At 41.7% G+C, this 18,049-nt stretch overlaps 1 protein-coding gene across 1 annotated transcript in view; it reads right to left on the bottom strand.

The window, feature by feature from the left end:
* Fam81b (family with sequence similarity 81 member B) overlaps positions 1-16,686 on the bottom strand; it is a 77,965-nt gene extending 61,279 nt beyond the window's left edge. The window contains exons 1-2 of the mRNA XM_052742784.1: positions 16,582-16,686; positions 14,751-14,815 (exon numbers count right to left, since the gene is read on the bottom strand). Coding sequence (XP_052598744.1) covers positions 14,751-14,815; positions 16,582-16,686 — 170 coding nt within the window. The remainder of the gene's footprint in view (positions 1-14,750; positions 14,816-16,581) is intronic.
* Positions 16,687-18,049: the final 1,363 nt, after the last annotated feature.

Here is an 18,049-nt window from a genome sequence, read left to right as displayed (position 1 = left end):
AGGCTTAGTCCATTATCATCACAGAGGGGAGTGTGGCCGCCTGCAGGCATGAAGTATCTGAGAGCTTTATATCCCCACTCACAAGCAGCAGGCAGAAAGAGATCCTGGGTCTGGTATATAAAGGCTTTTGAAACCTCCAAGCTACACCTCCTGATCCAGTGGTTCACAATCTTCCTAATGCTATGACCCTTTGATACAGTTCCTCATGTACTGGTGACCCCCAACCATAAAATTATTTTGTTGTTACTTAATAACTGTAATTTTGCTACTGTTACAAATCATAATGTAAATATCTGATATGCAACCCCAAAGGGGCCACAGCCCACAGGTTGAGAACTGCTGTCCTAATTCTTTCTAAACAGTTCATCAGCTGGGGAATAGGCCTATAAGAGCCTATGGGGGCCATTTTCATTTAAACCAAGGAACCAGGAACTTGAACTCATTTTCTTACTGCTACATCTTCATTTTTCTCTCCTGTGAGACATTTAAACACTTTCAGAAGCTTGATTTGTGTCTTATCCAAGGACCAGGTCAGACTTAAGCCTTGTTATTATATTATACATCTTTTCTTGTCTCTCAAGCTAGAGTTATTTCATACTCAATGATGACAAATTTTAAAGCCCAAATGGTAATAGTTGGGAAGGAACTTATAGTAGACCTGAAGGAAGATAATAGAAGCCTTCTTCAATGACTTATGCCATTATATATCCTTGTATACAAATTCTATTTTAATCTAAAAAAAAATACAAGTTCTTATATATAACTTTAAAAATGCCAAACGGGGTCCTGGGGAGATCACTCAGTAGGTAAAATGCCTGCTGTGCAAACATAAGGACCTGAGTTCATATCCCCAGAACCCCCATACAAAACCAGGCACAGTGGTGTTCACCTGTGACTTTAGTCATGGAGACAGAGGCAGGCAGATCCCTGGAGTTATTGTTTAGCCAGTTTAGCCAAATCAATGAGCTCCATATTCAGTGAGAGACCCTGCCTCAAAATAAAAGGTGGAGGATGATTGAGAAAGATACCTTATGTTAACCTCTGGCCACACACACACACACACACACACACACACACACACACACACACACACACACACACCATTCATGCACAAAGTGACCGTTTGGAGAGGTTTCTATGAGGTTCTGTCTTCTAAGTAAAATTGGCCACTGCAAAAGAATTTTGTAGTCAAACAAAACTGGAAAACATTGTACACAATATCTTTCTCTTGGTGACTTACACTGTGTATTATCCTATTAGTGTTTAACAGTATTATATTAATTTTACAGGAAAGGATAATAGGTTATAGAATAGGTAAATAACTGGTCCAAGGTCATTCCAGACATGACTTGATTATTTTATCCCCGAGTATAGATCACTTCCAATGCTCTTGAGTGAAGATTTCTGACCTCTTAAAAGGCTACAATTTCATTAGATTTATGTAGAAGAAGTATATTAATTTTAACTAGTCTGCAATGCTATTAAATTTCGTGGGGGACTTGCATTATGCTGTGGTCCAGGAAAGGGTTTTTTTTTTCCCTTGGAGCTTTTGTTTAACCCACTGAGCTTCTGCAAGGGCACTCATTATAAAGGTGTGTTTCAGAGTGAATGCCGATGTGTTCTGAAGACTTCGAGTATCAGCTAGTGTTCTATACAGGTATGTATAAGTATTCCAAGAGTGACATAAGCAAAGGGGAGTTGGGGTGGTATAACCAGAAGTCTAAAGGAAGCTGGCTCAGCAGTGGTGTAGCAGACCAAAAAAGCCCTCAAATAGGCAGGCCCCTCTGGAGCCGTCACCACACAGAGCATACCTTTCCCTGCAGCCTGAAGGTACTAGTACCACCTTGACACAGCATGTCTATATTTTAAACAGAAAAAACATAGGGTGAAGAATAAGATGTTTACAAACTGAGCTTGTTCACCCTTCCTTCTTTAAATGAGAAATTTCTAGAGGATTTATCATGACACTTCAGCCTCTTTCATTGATTGAAACTATGGCATATGGACATATTTTATGACTTAGAAACAGTTTGTGTGACTATTAAAAGATTGTGGGGTTCTACTGCATTGTGCTAGTGAGCTTAGGCACTGTAAGAGCAATCCCCCAGCTTCTGGATGCTAATTAACTATAACCCCGTGAAGCAAAAGAGCCCAAATCATTGAGTAAGCCACTATGGACTCCCTATCCACAGAAACTGTAGGAAAATATTTGGTGTTTTATGCCACTGTGTTTTAACAGACATTGCTATGTGGCAGTAGATAAGAAATGTAGACAATGATTCATCTGAAATTTGGGGTAGACTGAGGCTAAGATGGTGATTCTGGACATGAGGGGAGGGCAGACATCATAGAGACTAAGGACCCAGAAGTTAGATTGGAAAAGAGCTTGGGAAAGGCAGATATTCTGCAGGTTCTAATTTGGGTTTAATGAACAATGATTCCCTTAATCAAAATTGCAATTAAAAAACACTAGATATAGGAGAAGAAAATAAATGAGATATTTATATTTAAAGTTTCCTGTTGGGTAATCTGAAATGTACCTAGAGATAGGGATTTGGATGTTTTCTGGAAGTTGAGTGATAGTTAATGATTTGGATGAGGACAATGAGATTGGCTGATATGTGTCTGCATGTGCATGCCCAAAAATGTATATGCCACAGGGAGAAGACGTTTTCAGCATTGTTAAGTCTGGATTAATCACACCACATTTCCCTACAATCCTATAGATATCAGGCACTTACAGGCACTCCTCTGGGATTGCCTGTCAGCTAGAGACACACAGTGTGTCAGTAGGTATCTGTGAAATGGGGAGAGGAAGTTGCTGCAGATATTGTGGTCTAAGCAGAGATTAGATACTAACATTACATGCTCACTAGTATCACTTAGAAATGAATTGTCCACCTTGGTCCTACCCTATCTTACTGTCCACCTGGGCCTCAATCCTATCCCATTGTCTAACCTGGTCCTGCCCTATCTTATGTCCACCTGGGCCTCTATCCTATCCCATTGTCCACCTTGGCCCTACCCTATCTTACTATCCACCTGGGCCTCAATCCTATCCCATTGTCTAACCTGGTCCAACCCTACCCTTATGTCTACCTGGGTCTCGATCCTATCCCATTGTCCACTTCAGCACTACCCTATCTCACTGTCTACCTGGTCCTTGATCCTATCTCGTCTACCTTGGCTCTACTCAATCCTAGATACTGTCTGCCATTGAGTGGAGGCCCAGAGCCTGCAATGTGATAGAAGAGATCTATGCAATTCCTGGAGCAGCCTTTGGTTCAGGGGAACATGTTGCCTTCCCCTCAGCCCAGGAGTCCTAGTGACTCTGCGTAATCCTTGGTGAGGCTGTTCCAAGACCATAGCATTCTATACGTAGCTCTAGATGGGGCTCAGGGGCCACATGCAGCTTTAGCCACCTTGAAAAATTGAAACTTTAAAGGAACTTGAACCTTGAGAATTAGTGTGACCACTGTCAGGCCCCCAGAGGAGCCCCAATTCCCTTGAAGGTAATGGACAACTCCAACATGACAGTCCCTGCTCAGCTCACGCTGGACTACAGGAGCAGCAAATCTCAGAAGCAGTGAAATGGGTATCTGCCTGCCAGGAAGGGCCATTTCAAAGCCCATGCTAGCCTGTAGACTTTTCAGTCCTATTCACAGGTACCTGTTATCCATTTCAAAGTCCACACTAGCATCCTGGCCCTTCTCACCCCCTCTTCTACCCTAAATCCTAGGCAGTTCCCAGTTCCAGTTCACAGGCTTCCCTTACCTCAGCTACAATCTTATAACCCACATGACTTTTCAGCCACCTGCGTGATTTTTCCACCACCCACTTCTCAGTCATGGCCATGCCTGGTCTGCTTCTTTTTCTCTCTGCTCTGGACTCTTATAGATGCTCCATCTCTGTGAGAGAAACCAGTTCAGTTGTTTCCTACTGCATTCTCACTAACAACTGCAACAGCTGGTGAATATCTATCTGCCTTGAAGAAACATGACTCATCTGAGACAAAGCACAGAGTGAAAGGACCTGGGTCCTTTGAAAGGTCCTTGGGGTAAACTTTCTGGGTTGCTGATAGTTTTGACAAAAAAGCAGAATTAGAATGTCTACCCTCTTCTCAACCTGGGAGAATTCCTATGAGAACTTGGAAGACCTGGAGAGAGAAAGAGCATTGTGTGTGTGTGTGTGTGTGTGTGTGTGTGTGTGTGTGTGTGTGTGTGTATGTGTGTGTGTAAGTACATGGTTGTTGCGATGTGCCTGCCATCTATGTTTTCTCAGGAAGGGTTACCAGCAGGCAGATCTCAGCAGGTGGCCTGCTCTGGGACTTGCTTTGGTGGAGAGAGTCATTTTGTCCAAGTCATATCTACTGGGACAATTTGCATGTAGTGTGTGAGCATAAAGGCCTGGCTTTGCTCTAAATCAGAACAGCTTTCACGGGCCATCTCCACTTCTTTGGAGATGCAACCTGAGTCAGATAATCACTTTGGCCTGAGATAAGAGACAGCCCAGCCTGGCTGTGGAGGATGAGCAGCAGGGAAGCATTACTTTCAGCTTCTCTATTTACTGCCCTGGGGATAAAATACTCATATGAAACTTCAGACTCTCCTATGGGACTTTGAGAAGGGCCAGGAAGAGCTGAGGCATCTATAAAGTATGGAAAGAGTCACAATAATAAGAAACAGGAGGAGCAACTGCCTCTAGGCAGTTTCCTCCATAGAATCCCACTGCAAATGGCAGAAAAGCTCAACTTCTCCCCGCACCTTGCCTCTTCACAAGCAGCAGAAAGTAAAAAACTCACGGAAGGTTCTTTGTAGGCTTGGCAGAGGTTGCCTGTGTCTTTCTGGAGCTTGGTGCTCTATGCACACCTTTCCACCTCTGGGCTCACAATATGAGAGAGACATAAGATAAATATATGGGGACTGGAGAGATAGCTCAGCAGCTAAGAGCACTGACTGCTCTTCCAGAGGTCCTGAGCTCAATTCCCAGCAACCACATGGTGGCTCACAACCACCTGTAATGAGATCTGGTGCCCTCTTCTGGCCTGTAAGGACACATGCAGACAGAACACTGTATACATAATAAATAAATAAACCTTAAAAAAAAAGATAAATATATGAAACATCTGGAAAACCTCCTCAGCTGGATTATATGTAACAAACAGATCAGGTCTGTGATGCACAGAGAGAAGGCAGGTGGCATGCAAATAACCTGCAAAGGACCAGAATTCACCAGGCTTGTCCATTTTTCACCTTCTATCACTGGGAATGCCGTTTTCTCTTTCTTAATAAACTGCCTCTATTTCTCTCATGAGTCATATGTCCAATCCATTGTTCTGGGACATGAGAACCTGGGGATCTCATCAGGTGTGCAATCGATCTGTACTTATAACAAACCTCCTGGAGATGCGTGTCTCCACTCCTGCCCCAGCCCTGGGCTTACAGACTTCTGCCACCACACCTGGCTTTTACTTTGCACGGGTACTGGGAATCTGAACTCTGGTCCTACTAACCCATCTTCCCAGGCCCTAGAATGAGTGTTGTTGTCTGAAGTGTAAATGACAGCACTTACCCACCTACCCACCCCCTCTTGTGGCTGGTTCATTCTGAGAAAAGGTCCCAGCTCACCTCCCACTGGTTTTCCAGCCTTCCCTCTGACCACGCTGCTTTTTCACTTGACACTTGCAGATCCTTCTGTCACATTTGCTCTTCCTACAGTTATTTCACAGCTGGCCAGAGCTCAGTCCCAACATGTTTCCCCTTCTGCTCTGTTACTGTCATAATACCCCAGCTCGTCTTCTCCACAGACTTGTCGGTACATAAACTTAACCATTCTTACTTCTTTGGGCTGATTTTCTTTCTTTTTAAACAAAGATGTAGCCGTTTTTATTTTATGTGTGTGTTTGTTTGTTTTCCTGCATGTATGTCTGTGCTCCGTGTGTATGTAGTGCCGTGGAAGCCAAGAATGTTGGATCCTTTGGAACTAGAGTTCCAGATGGTTGTTGGCTATCCTATGGTGCTGGGAACTGAGCACAGGTCCTCTGCAAGAACAACAAGCTATCTCTCCAGCCACTTCATTTATTTTTCTGTCCTCTGTCATTAGAATAATACCCTTTATTTCCCAGAGTATCCTCAGCACCCAGAATAATGCATGGTACATTGTGCAGAGGTCAAGCAATTATAATTGACTAATTTCCCTGTTCTGTTAAGGCTCAGTAAAAAAATGACTCTATAAAGTTGCAGGTCATTGCAACCTCAGAGCTTAAGTTTACTCTCCGGAGCAAAATAAAACAGCCCAGACCAAGTAGCACTGTTCCTTCCTCTGTACATTCTGTACGTCCAAGAATGAGGAAGGAGGAGGAGGAGGAGGAGGAGGAGGAGGAGGAGGAGGAGGAGGAGGAGGAGGAGGAGGCAGCTGTGCTAAGGGCTTTGATTAGTCAGATTCAACCTACTACTCATTTGGCTCAAAGTGTTCTCCTGGAAAATTACCAAACGGAATGAATATATATGCATTCCTCTAAAGCTCTACCATACTGACAGTGTCACTCAAGATTAGGTGTGTGAGTGGAAGAAGATGCAGGCCCTGCTGATGGTGATGTGTAACCCAGTGGAGATCTGTAGATTCGTTCATTAATTTCTTTGAGCTAATGCTTCTTTGTGGTCTGCATTCTACGTTGCCAATAAAGGGGCTCTCTGGTTTTCTGTTTTAGATAGATGCTTATGAAGGATATTATCCCTCCCCCACATTAAGATCACTCTCTTGGGTGTTTTTATTGTGGCAGACACTGTTGATTACATTCCTAAATTCCTAATGGCCATCACAAACTTCTGCCGGATTTGGTTCTCTGGCCTGCCCCTTACATCCTCTATGTTGACCCCATTCTTTTAGGCTGAAATGTGCATGGTTTATATAGAAACAAGTGAAGCAACTCTAGAGAAGGAGATGCAAGAGGAAACTTGCTTAGACCATCTTGGCCCTCAAGAAAGAGGATGAACATTAGGAAACATTCTTTTCTGCTGGATGTTGTCATGGTATGTGGTTCAGGGAACTCTTAAACTCATCTTGTGAATATGAAACAAAAAAGAATGCAAGAAAAAGAACAGAAAACCCTGGCTGCTTGACAATTTGGTTAAGCCACCAAATTAACCAAACTCTAGATTTTTTTCACTGTTGTTGTTATCTGTGCTAATCAGTATCTTTACATTGAAGCCATATTTGCTTGGGGTTTTCTGTCTTGTGCAGGTAGAAGCAATGTGTATCTAGTGACTTAAAAATTACATTATTATTAATTTATTGTGTGTATGCATATATTGTGCATGCATAGCAGCTATGGCATATAAGTGGAGGTCCTGGGGATCCAATTCAGGTGGTCAGGATTACTAGTAGGTTCCTTTGCCTACAGAGCTGTCTTGCAAGCCCCTATATTTAATGATTTACCAATAAACATATACCAGTTATTAAGTATTCATTAAATCTCTTACTTTGTGACCTAATGTAACTCAGTGTTTCTCATAAAGACATTTGAATTAGTGATACGGGAGGACAGGGAGGTTATTAAATAGAGATTTGTTGGCTTCACCACAGATCTATTAAATCATAATCGTAGAATGGGTCAGGGGAGCTAGGATGTGTGTATAAGGAAAGCACTTACATGATTCAAATGTACTCTGAATACCAAGCATCACTGTGTTGGTTGAGATTGGTAGTGTGATCTGGGAATAAGACAAGGCAGAGTATACAATGAATTGCTGAAGTGTGAAACATGAGCTCTCAAGCTCTGTAGACATTTAGAAGCATCTTGGCAAGTTGGAAAGCAAGAGGATGTGGGTGAATCACGGGCTCCACCACTTCAAAGCCAAGGGCTGCAGTTGCTGGATCTTCAAACAGGGCCAACAGGCCTGCTTTGCTGTTTGGTGATAGTGAGAGGCCTATGATAGCTAGAAGCCTATAGCAGGGGGTAGACCAACCAATGCCATACAGCAGTGCTACAGGCCAGGGCTCTAAGGGGCTTAAGTGCCCTCCCTCTGAGGGATGCTGTAAGCTGAGGTCAAGATTGCTCCTAGGCAGGGAATGCAGAAGCAGACCTATCCCAGCAGAGGGACCGGTGGAGCAGGGCTGCCCCTCCACTGGCCCATCTTTGGTCCTGCTGTCATAGCTGGGTCAGTTATGTTTCTATTCTATTGGGCATGTTACTGAAGCCTCTGAGGAGGCAGCACATACTGCCATGCAAATGTATTTGCTTACACCATGGAGACATCTAAGGACTTATACAAATACTGGGCTATAGTTCTTTTCCTGTGATTTTTAAGGTTCATTTTCAAGTTATTTTCTATCTATTTACGAAGGTGTCTGGAAAGCTTGTCATGCCTAAAGACTTCTGTTACCTAGGGCATAATTATCATGCTTGTTAACAATGCTCACCAAAGCTGTAACCAATGCTTTGTTAGTTCTAGTCACAGGCTTCTCAGACGACAAAGGCCCTACTTTCCCCTGCCCGATGCTGATGCTGTAAGGGAGATTCTTTCCTTACTTGCTTCTCTAAAGCAATAACTGGAAGAACAAACCTACGAATATATGTAATGGAATAGAATTTCTGATGGTGCTATTCTTCAGATCACCAGGTTATTACTATTATTGAATACTATTAGTCAAATCAAAGGGGATAACCTGAGACCTTTCACTAGCAAGGTGTGGCCACCCTGGTTTTATAAACACACACAAACAAACCAACTAACTCTACTAATGCACTGCACTAATGAGATCTTGATTTAAATTTCACCTGGTAAGGAAAGAAATGACTGAATATCTCAGCTGTATCCAGACGGAGTCACTAGCCACAGGAGAAAAAGCCCCTGTGGACCTCTCCAGGAGGCTTTGCACACATCACCGACTGTAGCTGAATCTGAACAGACTTTCCCCAGACTCTGAGTTCTGCCTCCCTTGAGTTGGTGTGACTTCCACCAGCTGTGCTGTGGCTGGCAGAGGCACTGGGACACGAGCCTCTCGCTTAGCTGCCTATTCTGTCCCTGTGAAGAGAGCACTAAATTTACTTAGGAGCTTCTGAGAACCATTTTGGAAACCTGTAAAAGCCAGAGACAAAAAAACGGTAAAACTTAGACCCTCTTCTGAACACAAGAGGCCATACTGAGAAGATTTGTTACGTTTCACGAGAGCAACTTTAAGGGCTAGTTATATTCTGAGTACATAGAGTCCTGTAAGGAAATGTAAAGATGTAGCGAGTGTTCTGATGGTTTAGGAAAATAATTCTGTGAGTGCATGGGAATGATGAGAAAGAACTATGTTTTATAGTTTCTCCATTGCTTGTCTATAACCAACCTGGCAGATGGACTTCGCTGGTTGTGGAAGTAAGTCTTTGTTGTCTTACTTAGCATAAGTCTGAATGCTCTGAGGGGTGAGAGAGGCAATTCATGTTTGGGCAAAGATGCCCAGGACTGGTGGGTTGCCAGCACAGAGCCTGCGTGGGGACATGCCTGGAAAAGAGACAGCTCCAAACAAACAATGACACATCTGAGAAGAGACTAGAGGGCTGGCCGTGGATCCCCAGGACCAGTGAAAAGCTGTGGATGCCTCATGTTCAGTGAAGGTTTAAGAGGACTGTAAAGTTACTGCTGTGTCTGGTGTGAGTGGCTTCCTTTCTTGTGGAGACGTTGGAATGGGTAAAGGTTCTAAGTAAAACCCTCGTGTGGATGGAAGCAGGGTGGACATCTGGGTTGCACATACAAATAAAATGTGTGCCTGAAGCAGCAAGTGGTTGAGGATGTTTGGAGTTCCCATAGAGCTTGGTAGCCCATCAGGACATTTCCCCTGAAAACATGCTCTCTCTCTCTCTCTCTCTCTCTCTCTCTCTCTCTCTCTCTCTCTCTCTCTCTCTCTGTGTGTGTGTGTGTGTGTAAATAATATGTATATCTATGTGACTTCAGTATAAAAAACATTGTATGTGGAATTGTATGACCTGGGCTCAAATTCTTTCAATTCTTGGATGGCACAATGAGCTGAACCATGGCCACACAAGATATGCTGATGTCTTAATATCCATTACATCAGAACGTGACCTTATTTGGAAGTAGGGTCATCGCGAATATTGCTAACTCTGACCTTATAGTGGAGTTATCAGGGGCCTTAAGCCAATATGGCTGGTGTCCTTACCTAAGATGGCCTTGTAAAGGACACAGGCAGAGTGAGAAGAGAGAGGGAGAGGTTGAAGTGAAACATCTGTAAGCCAGGGAGTGCCAAGGGTTGCCAGCTACTACCAGAAGCCTGTGCAAAGCTGTGCAGCAGCTCTGCCCTGAGCACACAGAGGAACCAAATCTGCTGACTGTGACTTTGGACTTGTAACTTCCAGGATTGTGAGATACACATTTTCGTTCAGCAACAACAGAATGGTGATGCTCATGGCAGTCCCGGGAAGTTAACATGGGTGTTAAGTTGTTGGAGGGGAGGTCCTAGCACAATTCAATTTGTGTCCTCTTGCTTCCACATAGTCCTTAGAGCTAGTATATCACTCATAGAACCATATTTTAATTTTGTTTCATCTCCACAACGTCCTCATCAAAAACTTTTCCCAATGCAGGAGACCGAGACTCGGAAGCTGTCGCAGTTGAGAGGTATCTTGGCGCTCCCCATCTTCCCTCCCTCACTGCAGCGTTCATTGTTCTGATGTCTTTACACCTTCCTTGGAGATGGTGGTGTGTTTAGTCCCTGGCTTTTGGTGTGTAACTTGCTTCAACACCACGGACCTCTCCTCTAGTCACCTTCTTCTGCTTGGTTCACATCTCTTCTTGCTGAAACCCCCCACTGTCTCTCTCTAGAGAACTGAACTTGGCTGTGGTCCATGCTCCAGCAGGGTCTTTCATTTGTCATTTCTTGGATGTGGCAGAAACTGAGACCCTCCTGAGGCAGAGATAACTGGGTTTCTTTGGGCAGCTTTGCTCTGATGGGTTTTGGGGTCTTTGCGAGTAGCACAAGATGCCTATGGCTGTGCCTACTCATCACCAGCAACTTACCCAATAAGGTGAATGTGGGCAGATTACAGAAAAATCAAAGACTTCCTGTGGTTGGTGACAGCCCAGTCTGACCTGCCCTATCCAAAGCTTAGCAACAGAGTCTCGCTTTCCATTCTTATGTATCATGATGTGAGATATCTGTCTCTATCACATAGTAACAAACAGTGAGTCATGTCATAAAAGAATGCCTGTCACTGTCTTAAGAAGACCTGGTAATGAATATCTTCACACCCTGAATGCCACATTCTCACAAACAGAAATTATTAATCCTTTATTGTCTCACCCATTTGATACACTGAAAATTTTATCTCAATTTTATTATATACTGTTTGACTAGCAGCCAGACTCATCCTCCCAAAATGTACCCCCAAGAAGGTTGTTGAGATATATGGTGACTATAAGTTGGCCTAGCAACTGCTCAGTGTGAAACAGCTTTGCTTCTCAGGCTCCCTTTTGATTTAGGAAACTTAGAATTTTCCCCTTAGGCAAGACAGACAAAGATTCTGATATTATAGAAATTTGTTTATATTTCCATCCGTCTTACTTCAAACATCCTCATCCCCTCTGCATTCATGCTTGACAAACTTTGTTCTTGCCCAGGTGTCCACATGCTCAAATGCCAACCTATCAGCAGGAATTGTCCTGACAGGATTACTAAGAATTTTTGCCTCTTCCTTCTCTGGAATGGAAGGTATGTGAGGTCAGAATCTCTGTCTAATTTTCTCACTGGTGACTTTGCAAGTGCCTAGCCCAGTGCTTGCACATACTAGGTGCCCAGTAAATTTGTGAGTGAGTAATGACAAGCTTTGGAAGGACTAGAAGGGACCTCAGGAAGCATTTGATTCCAAGGTGAGAAAAAAAAATTCTCCCCTTACAGGAAAGCCAATTAAATAAACATAAGAGATTCATGAGCACAATTTGTTTTCCATTCAAAATTAAATCCTCAGAGAGGATAATACGTGCTCTAAAATCTTAACCACCTACTTTATTACATAGAAAGATGTAGATGAAAAATCATGGGCTGAATTGAGTAGCCTCAAGAACTCATCACCAATCATTTGAAACCCCGCCTTCTTACAGAAGGCAAAAATTGACCAGAGAAGGGAAAAGGGGCTTTCTTTCTCAATCACAGCCTATTGAGCTGTGGACTCCATTAGTGTTGCCTTCTACCAGCTGGAGAAAAGCAGTAAGAAACAAGACTTTGGTGCTTTCCAGTTCACTAAGCTTACATGAGCGTGTGCACACTGTCATAAAGCAAGTATGTCTGCTCACTCTGAATTAACAAATAGTGCACATTAGAACTATTTACTGCCCTTAATTTGGTGACACCACCACCATTGTCCTATAGATAGGAGCAGTAATTCAGCTGCCCCACTTATGGATTATTTACTATGACCTAACATTTAACAAGTATTGATAACTGGGTTTTGTTTCAGGCCAAGAAGTACCCTGTGAACAGGCAGTCTGCAGCCTCTTCAGTATGTACATCTCTAGGCTAAACTTTTCCATAGGATAGCATGATCTCTTTTGTTACTCAGGTTTTGATTTGAGGGCTTTTTATTACCCTTTTCTGAATATTACCCTTAAACATATTGACGTATGTCTGTAAGGACGAATCCTTGGAGCTGTGTAATGTCTACTCAGGTGCTTTAATGAGTGGATGATGACCTTGACTTGTCTAAGTGCCTCCTTTGCATGCCAGTACACTGTTGCCAATTGGTGATTTACAGGATATAGTTATTTAAAGAAAAAAAAACACTGTTGATGTTTTTATTAAATATGCCGATTCAAAATTCTGCAGTGATAGTAGCAATGTCTGGATGTCATTTTGTTTTTCTGCTAGTCAGCGTCCCATAAGCATTTCTGTAAGTACAGCTCATACAATTCAGTCCCCCGTCACCTGCCTTATTCTCAATCATATCTGTCAGCTATAGCTCATCAAAAATTGATATTCACTACAACATGTTAGACCACTGCAGTGTTATTAAAAAGCACACAGCTGCAGAGACCCTGCTTTTGGGGCTGCAGTCTGAGAGAACCGAAGTCAGTAGCACAGTGTACCTAACCATCTCAAATGGTGAATAAAATAGACACACGGCTTAGGCATTGGGGGATGGGACTGTGTGTGTGATTGAGGGAGAAATGAACGTTGGGGCCAGGCAATATTTGTCTTAACTCCATTTTTCTGAGATCCAACCGGTTGAGATAGCTAAGCAAATAAAGTGCGTACCGCCAAGCCTGATGACCTGGAACCCACACGTGCAAGGACAGAACCAACCCCCAGGGGTTGTCTTCTGGCCTGCACATGTGCACACAGGCCCGCACACATACTTACAAAATACATTCATGAATAAACGTCATTAACCTTTTCTTAGGCTGAAATCCAAGATAATGTTCTAAAATTTAAAGTTGGTTATCGTTCTTTAGGAGTTTATTCTCTTGTCCCCTGGAATGTAGGTCACTCTGGCTCCAAACTGGAATTTTCTTAATAGATTGGAAAAATGATTTCTAATTTCCATTTGTTGTATGCAGACAGGTGGAAACAACTGTCCCGTCTAGGATGCTTAAAGTCAGCTAATATGTCATTTATAATCAATTTGGGGCATACTGCATTCATTGTTCCTAACTCAGAAAAATTCATTTATCTAAGTGGTACATTTTAAAATGAAAAATCATTTCTCATGTTTTGATCCTCCCCCTGCCCCTGTAAAAAATTGTAAATCTATACTCATGTAAGCAATCTCAGGTATGGAAAGCATGAGAAAAACTGAAACCCTGGATTACTGAAATGAATTAAATTCATTTGGCTGAGAACAGGAAAATTCTTAACTGTAACTATTGCAATTAAAGGCAGAATTTAGGCAGAATTTAAAATTTCATCATTTTCATTGTTGAAGATGACTTTAAAAATCAGTCTACTGTTTACAGTCTTTCTTCACATTGACTTATTTATTTGGCCACATTTCTTCTGTGGTTATGATGCATGTTATTGACTCAGAATGATTTCAAAGCTGCAGAAGAGCCTTTTGTCCAACCTCCTTGTTTTGCAATTGAAAAGAAGGCTCTAAACTTCCCAAATGCAGGGTTGACAGCAACAGTGGACAGACCAAGACCAAGTCCCCACTGCGGTGAAGCCATTAATAGAGCGCGGATAACCCCCTTTCGTATGCTGAGAACAAGACAGCTCTAATCGGATGCATTACTTCTAAAGCCCACCCTTAAACACTAGAATTCGGGGACCTTTGGACAATATGAATCTGCCAATAGTTGCATTCTAAGGGCCAGAGCTGTGACACCAAGGTCCCCCTCCTGTGCACCACTCCAAACAGGCTCCAAACACTGTAAGTAAAAATGTAGTGGAATTCGGTTTTTTAAAAAGTCAAAATTTTTCTGATGATTAACGTGTCTCAAGTTTTCCTGGGTTTTTATCAGTGTCAACAGATCTGCTCGGTTTAATTGGAAAGTTATCTATATGTCATGTTGTGTTATGTGTCAGCTCTTGCCCACTTGTATTATTTCCCCCACAAATCTACAGGAATTTATGGAGTCACTTAAAGAGAAGGCAGTAACATCCGTCTAGAGATAGTGAGGTTTGCCTGTTTGAGGTTCAGGCTTTTCTGGAAGCAGAGACTATTTATGGGATTTCAGAGGTTTCATTCAGCCACTATAATCACTACTGAGTCATTAAATGCAGCAAATAGTTAAACCGTTGGCTTATATACTTACTTGTCAACATATTCAACTAGATCTGTAGAGTGCTTGGTTGACATTTTGGCTGGAGAAAATCTTACCTAAAACAGAGGCAACAGATTCAAAATGTATCATGTGATGCTTGAGTGGACTACTCTTCATCTATCCTGTACTTAAACAAATGTTTTTATTTTAAACAAAATATAGACCACCAGTTAACCTTACATATACCATTTGTATTGTTAGTGACTAAAACTGAAATTGAGTTTGGGGGCATTCCTAAAGAGCTTTGCTTCAATAGGTTTGGTAACACATCAGGAAAAGCTTTTTAGAAGTTAAAGCCATACATCAATCCAAGATGAAAACTTCTAAATGAAAACTCCAGTGATTATTGATTGAGTTTTGAAAGAAGTCCAAGGATAGTGAATTATTCCTGACATAGTAATTTCCTAGGGGAATCAGCTAATTTTCAAAACAGCCCCAAACTAGAAAGCTAGTCAATCCAAGTAATTTTATATTCTAAAAAACCCTAGATGTCAGATTATTATAGATGAGAAATAAAAGCATAGAAGAGCTGTATGTTAATTTAGTAGCATGAAACAAGTTGGCTATATGAACATTTAGCTGAAAATATCTAATTCACTATTCTACTACTTCTAGAAGTTTCTATTTCCATAAAGGTTGATAATTCAGTAACATTCCTATGAGGAAAATGCCAAATATACCTACTATTTCCATGTATTAAAACAACTAAAGTTATAATGCCTTTTTAAAGTTTAAAAACAAAGCACATTTTATTTTAGTTTTAATAGCCAATCACTGAATGAGATTCAGTGGAGGGAATGTAACTGGTATTCTAAGTTAACACATTGAACAAGGTATGTTTGTTGAATATTTTTCTTGGGTTATACTACTGCATAGTAAAATGATTGGTGTGGTGGTTTGAAAGAAAATAGCCCCCTTAGGGACTGGCACTATTAGGAGGTATAGCCTTGTTGGAGGAAGTGCATCACTGTGTGGGAGGGCTTTGAGGTCTCCTATGCTCAAGATATGCTCAGTGTGGACACAGATTTCTTCTGCTGCCTGTGGATCAAGATGTAGAACACTCAGCTCCTTCTCCAGTACCATGTCTACCTGCATGTCGTCATGCCTTACCGTGTTGACAATGGACTAAACCTCTGAAACTGTAAGCCACCCCAATCAAATGTTTTCCTTTATAAGAGTTTCCATGCCTGTGATGTCTCTTCACAGCAATAGAAACCCTAATTAAGACAATGGGATTAAACATTAAGATTTTTTGTTCAGAAAGAGTTCTTTAGGAAGTTTTAATGAAATCAACTATTTCTTGGTTGATTCCATTAAAAGTGTAAGGGCCAAGACACTTACTTGCAAATCCCTCTCCTCTGAACAAAATTAGAAAACCAGGCAACCCTATTATCAAGAAAATTGATAGTGGTCATGCTGGCTTGATCCAGTCCAGTTGGCAGGAGGCTATCAGAACAGGCTCCCAGCTGGTCAGGATGGGGCCAGAGAGCTTTTGGGAGAGTGCATTGGCTCTGGACATATTGTGGAGTAGTCTGCAAGAGGTTGGATATGTCTTGGTCCGGGCTTACCCTAAAGCAATGGTTCTCAACTTGTGGGTTGCAAACCCTTGAGGGGGTGCCACATATCAGATATCCTGCATATTAGATATTTACATTATAATTCATAACAGTAGCAAAATTACAGTTATGAAGTAGCAATTAAATAATTTTATGGTTGGGGGTCACCACAACATGAGGAATGGTAATAAAAGGTCGCAGCATTAGGAAGGTTGAGAATCATTGCTCTCAAGAACACCCCACTTGTCCATTTGTGTTCTGGATACCATCCTATGTCTCCAGAGGACCGGAACAGATTTCTGCCTACACTGCTTCTCGCTACTGTTTCCCACTGCAAATGCTTTGGGTCCTGAACTTATTACTCCCCTCATGCCGGCTGTTTCCTTCTCACCTCTCCATGGAACGCCAAGGGTGCTGGGAGTCTGGCCTTGGTACTTGTTATCAACTGGCTAGTCTTTGACTTATGCACTTGACAACCAATAATGCTGTGTAAATATTTGTGGAATGTATGTGTCCAAAAGGAATGAATTACTAGGATATGCTCATCACTTCTACTTTGGGAATATAGTGTGTGTGTGTGTGTGTGTATGTGTGTGTGTGTGTGTGTGTGTGTGTGTGTGTGTGTGTGTGTCTTTTCAATATATTCTTAGAGGCTAAGATGTGATTATATGTGAAAATTACTTCATAAATTATTATTATGGGATTTTTCCATATGTGTCAATTTTCATCTGTTCACAATAATATTCTAAAATGTTATAATTCTTATACTATAAAATCTTCTCATATATATTCTGATTTCATTTTTCTAATAGCTCTATTAGATCAGTATCATTGTTTTTTCATCATATATGACAAAAGTTTCTTTAAATGACTAACTTAAGATGACTCATTTTATAGGTGAGGAACTTGAGGATTGGGGAAGTAATGGGTCATGTGATGATAATCACATTTTACACTGAGTCTGCTTCGCTTGCTAACACTTTAAGTAGCTCATTAGAACCCCACAACAAAAGGTAGGTCTAACTAGCCTATTTTATATAAGACGAAAAACTGAGGTTAAGCAGTCACCCAAACTAAACAGAAACTCAAAGCCAGCACTCGATGTCATGCTGGCTTTCTGGTACCTGTTTCATAAGAAGAGACTGTATATACTGCTCAGATATTGTTAGAACTACCAAAGTCCAAAAGTACAGCTTGCTTTGTATGACCTTTGTCATTAATGGAAAATATGAGAAGTATGAAAAAGGAACATTACATATAACTATTCTTTTTTCTTAAAGAATCTTTATCACAGTAAATCATCATCAAATTTAAAAACTTATCCCCATATTAAAAATCAATCCAGTTAATGTATTTATAAACTGAGACGATTTTTTTCAACATAGCGTTGCTGTGCTCAGTGGCTTTATCCAGGCAGAACAACAGGAACTGCAAGAAAACAAAGAAGGAAGCCATTCTTCTGGGATTCCTTCAAACGCTAAACAACCCTGAGCTTTAGAGAAACTGAGCCAATTACTCCATTCTTAACATGAATATCTGAAAGTACTTGCTTTCATTTCTTGGTCACTAGCTGAGCCAGGAAGGGTGCCATCGGGTGGATCTGGCTGTTCTTCAGCAGGCAGGGAGGCACTTTTGTTTACATCTGTATCTAGGCAACCAGAATGCAGAAGAATCTGATGAGGAACTATGGCAAGTGAATTTTTGCATTGATGGCATTTTAAAGTTTGATGCTAG

The sequence above is a fragment of the Peromyscus californicus genome, unplaced genomic scaffold (assembly GCF_007827085.1).
Source record: "Peromyscus californicus insignis strain IS unplaced genomic scaffold, ASM782708v3 Scaffold_18__1_contigs__length_77618521, whole genome shotgun sequence".
NCBI lineage: Eukaryota > Metazoa > Chordata > Mammalia > Rodentia > Cricetidae > Peromyscus > Peromyscus californicus.
The sequence above is the reverse complement of the archived record's forward strand: the minus strand, read 5'-3'. Positions and strand labels throughout refer to the sequence as shown.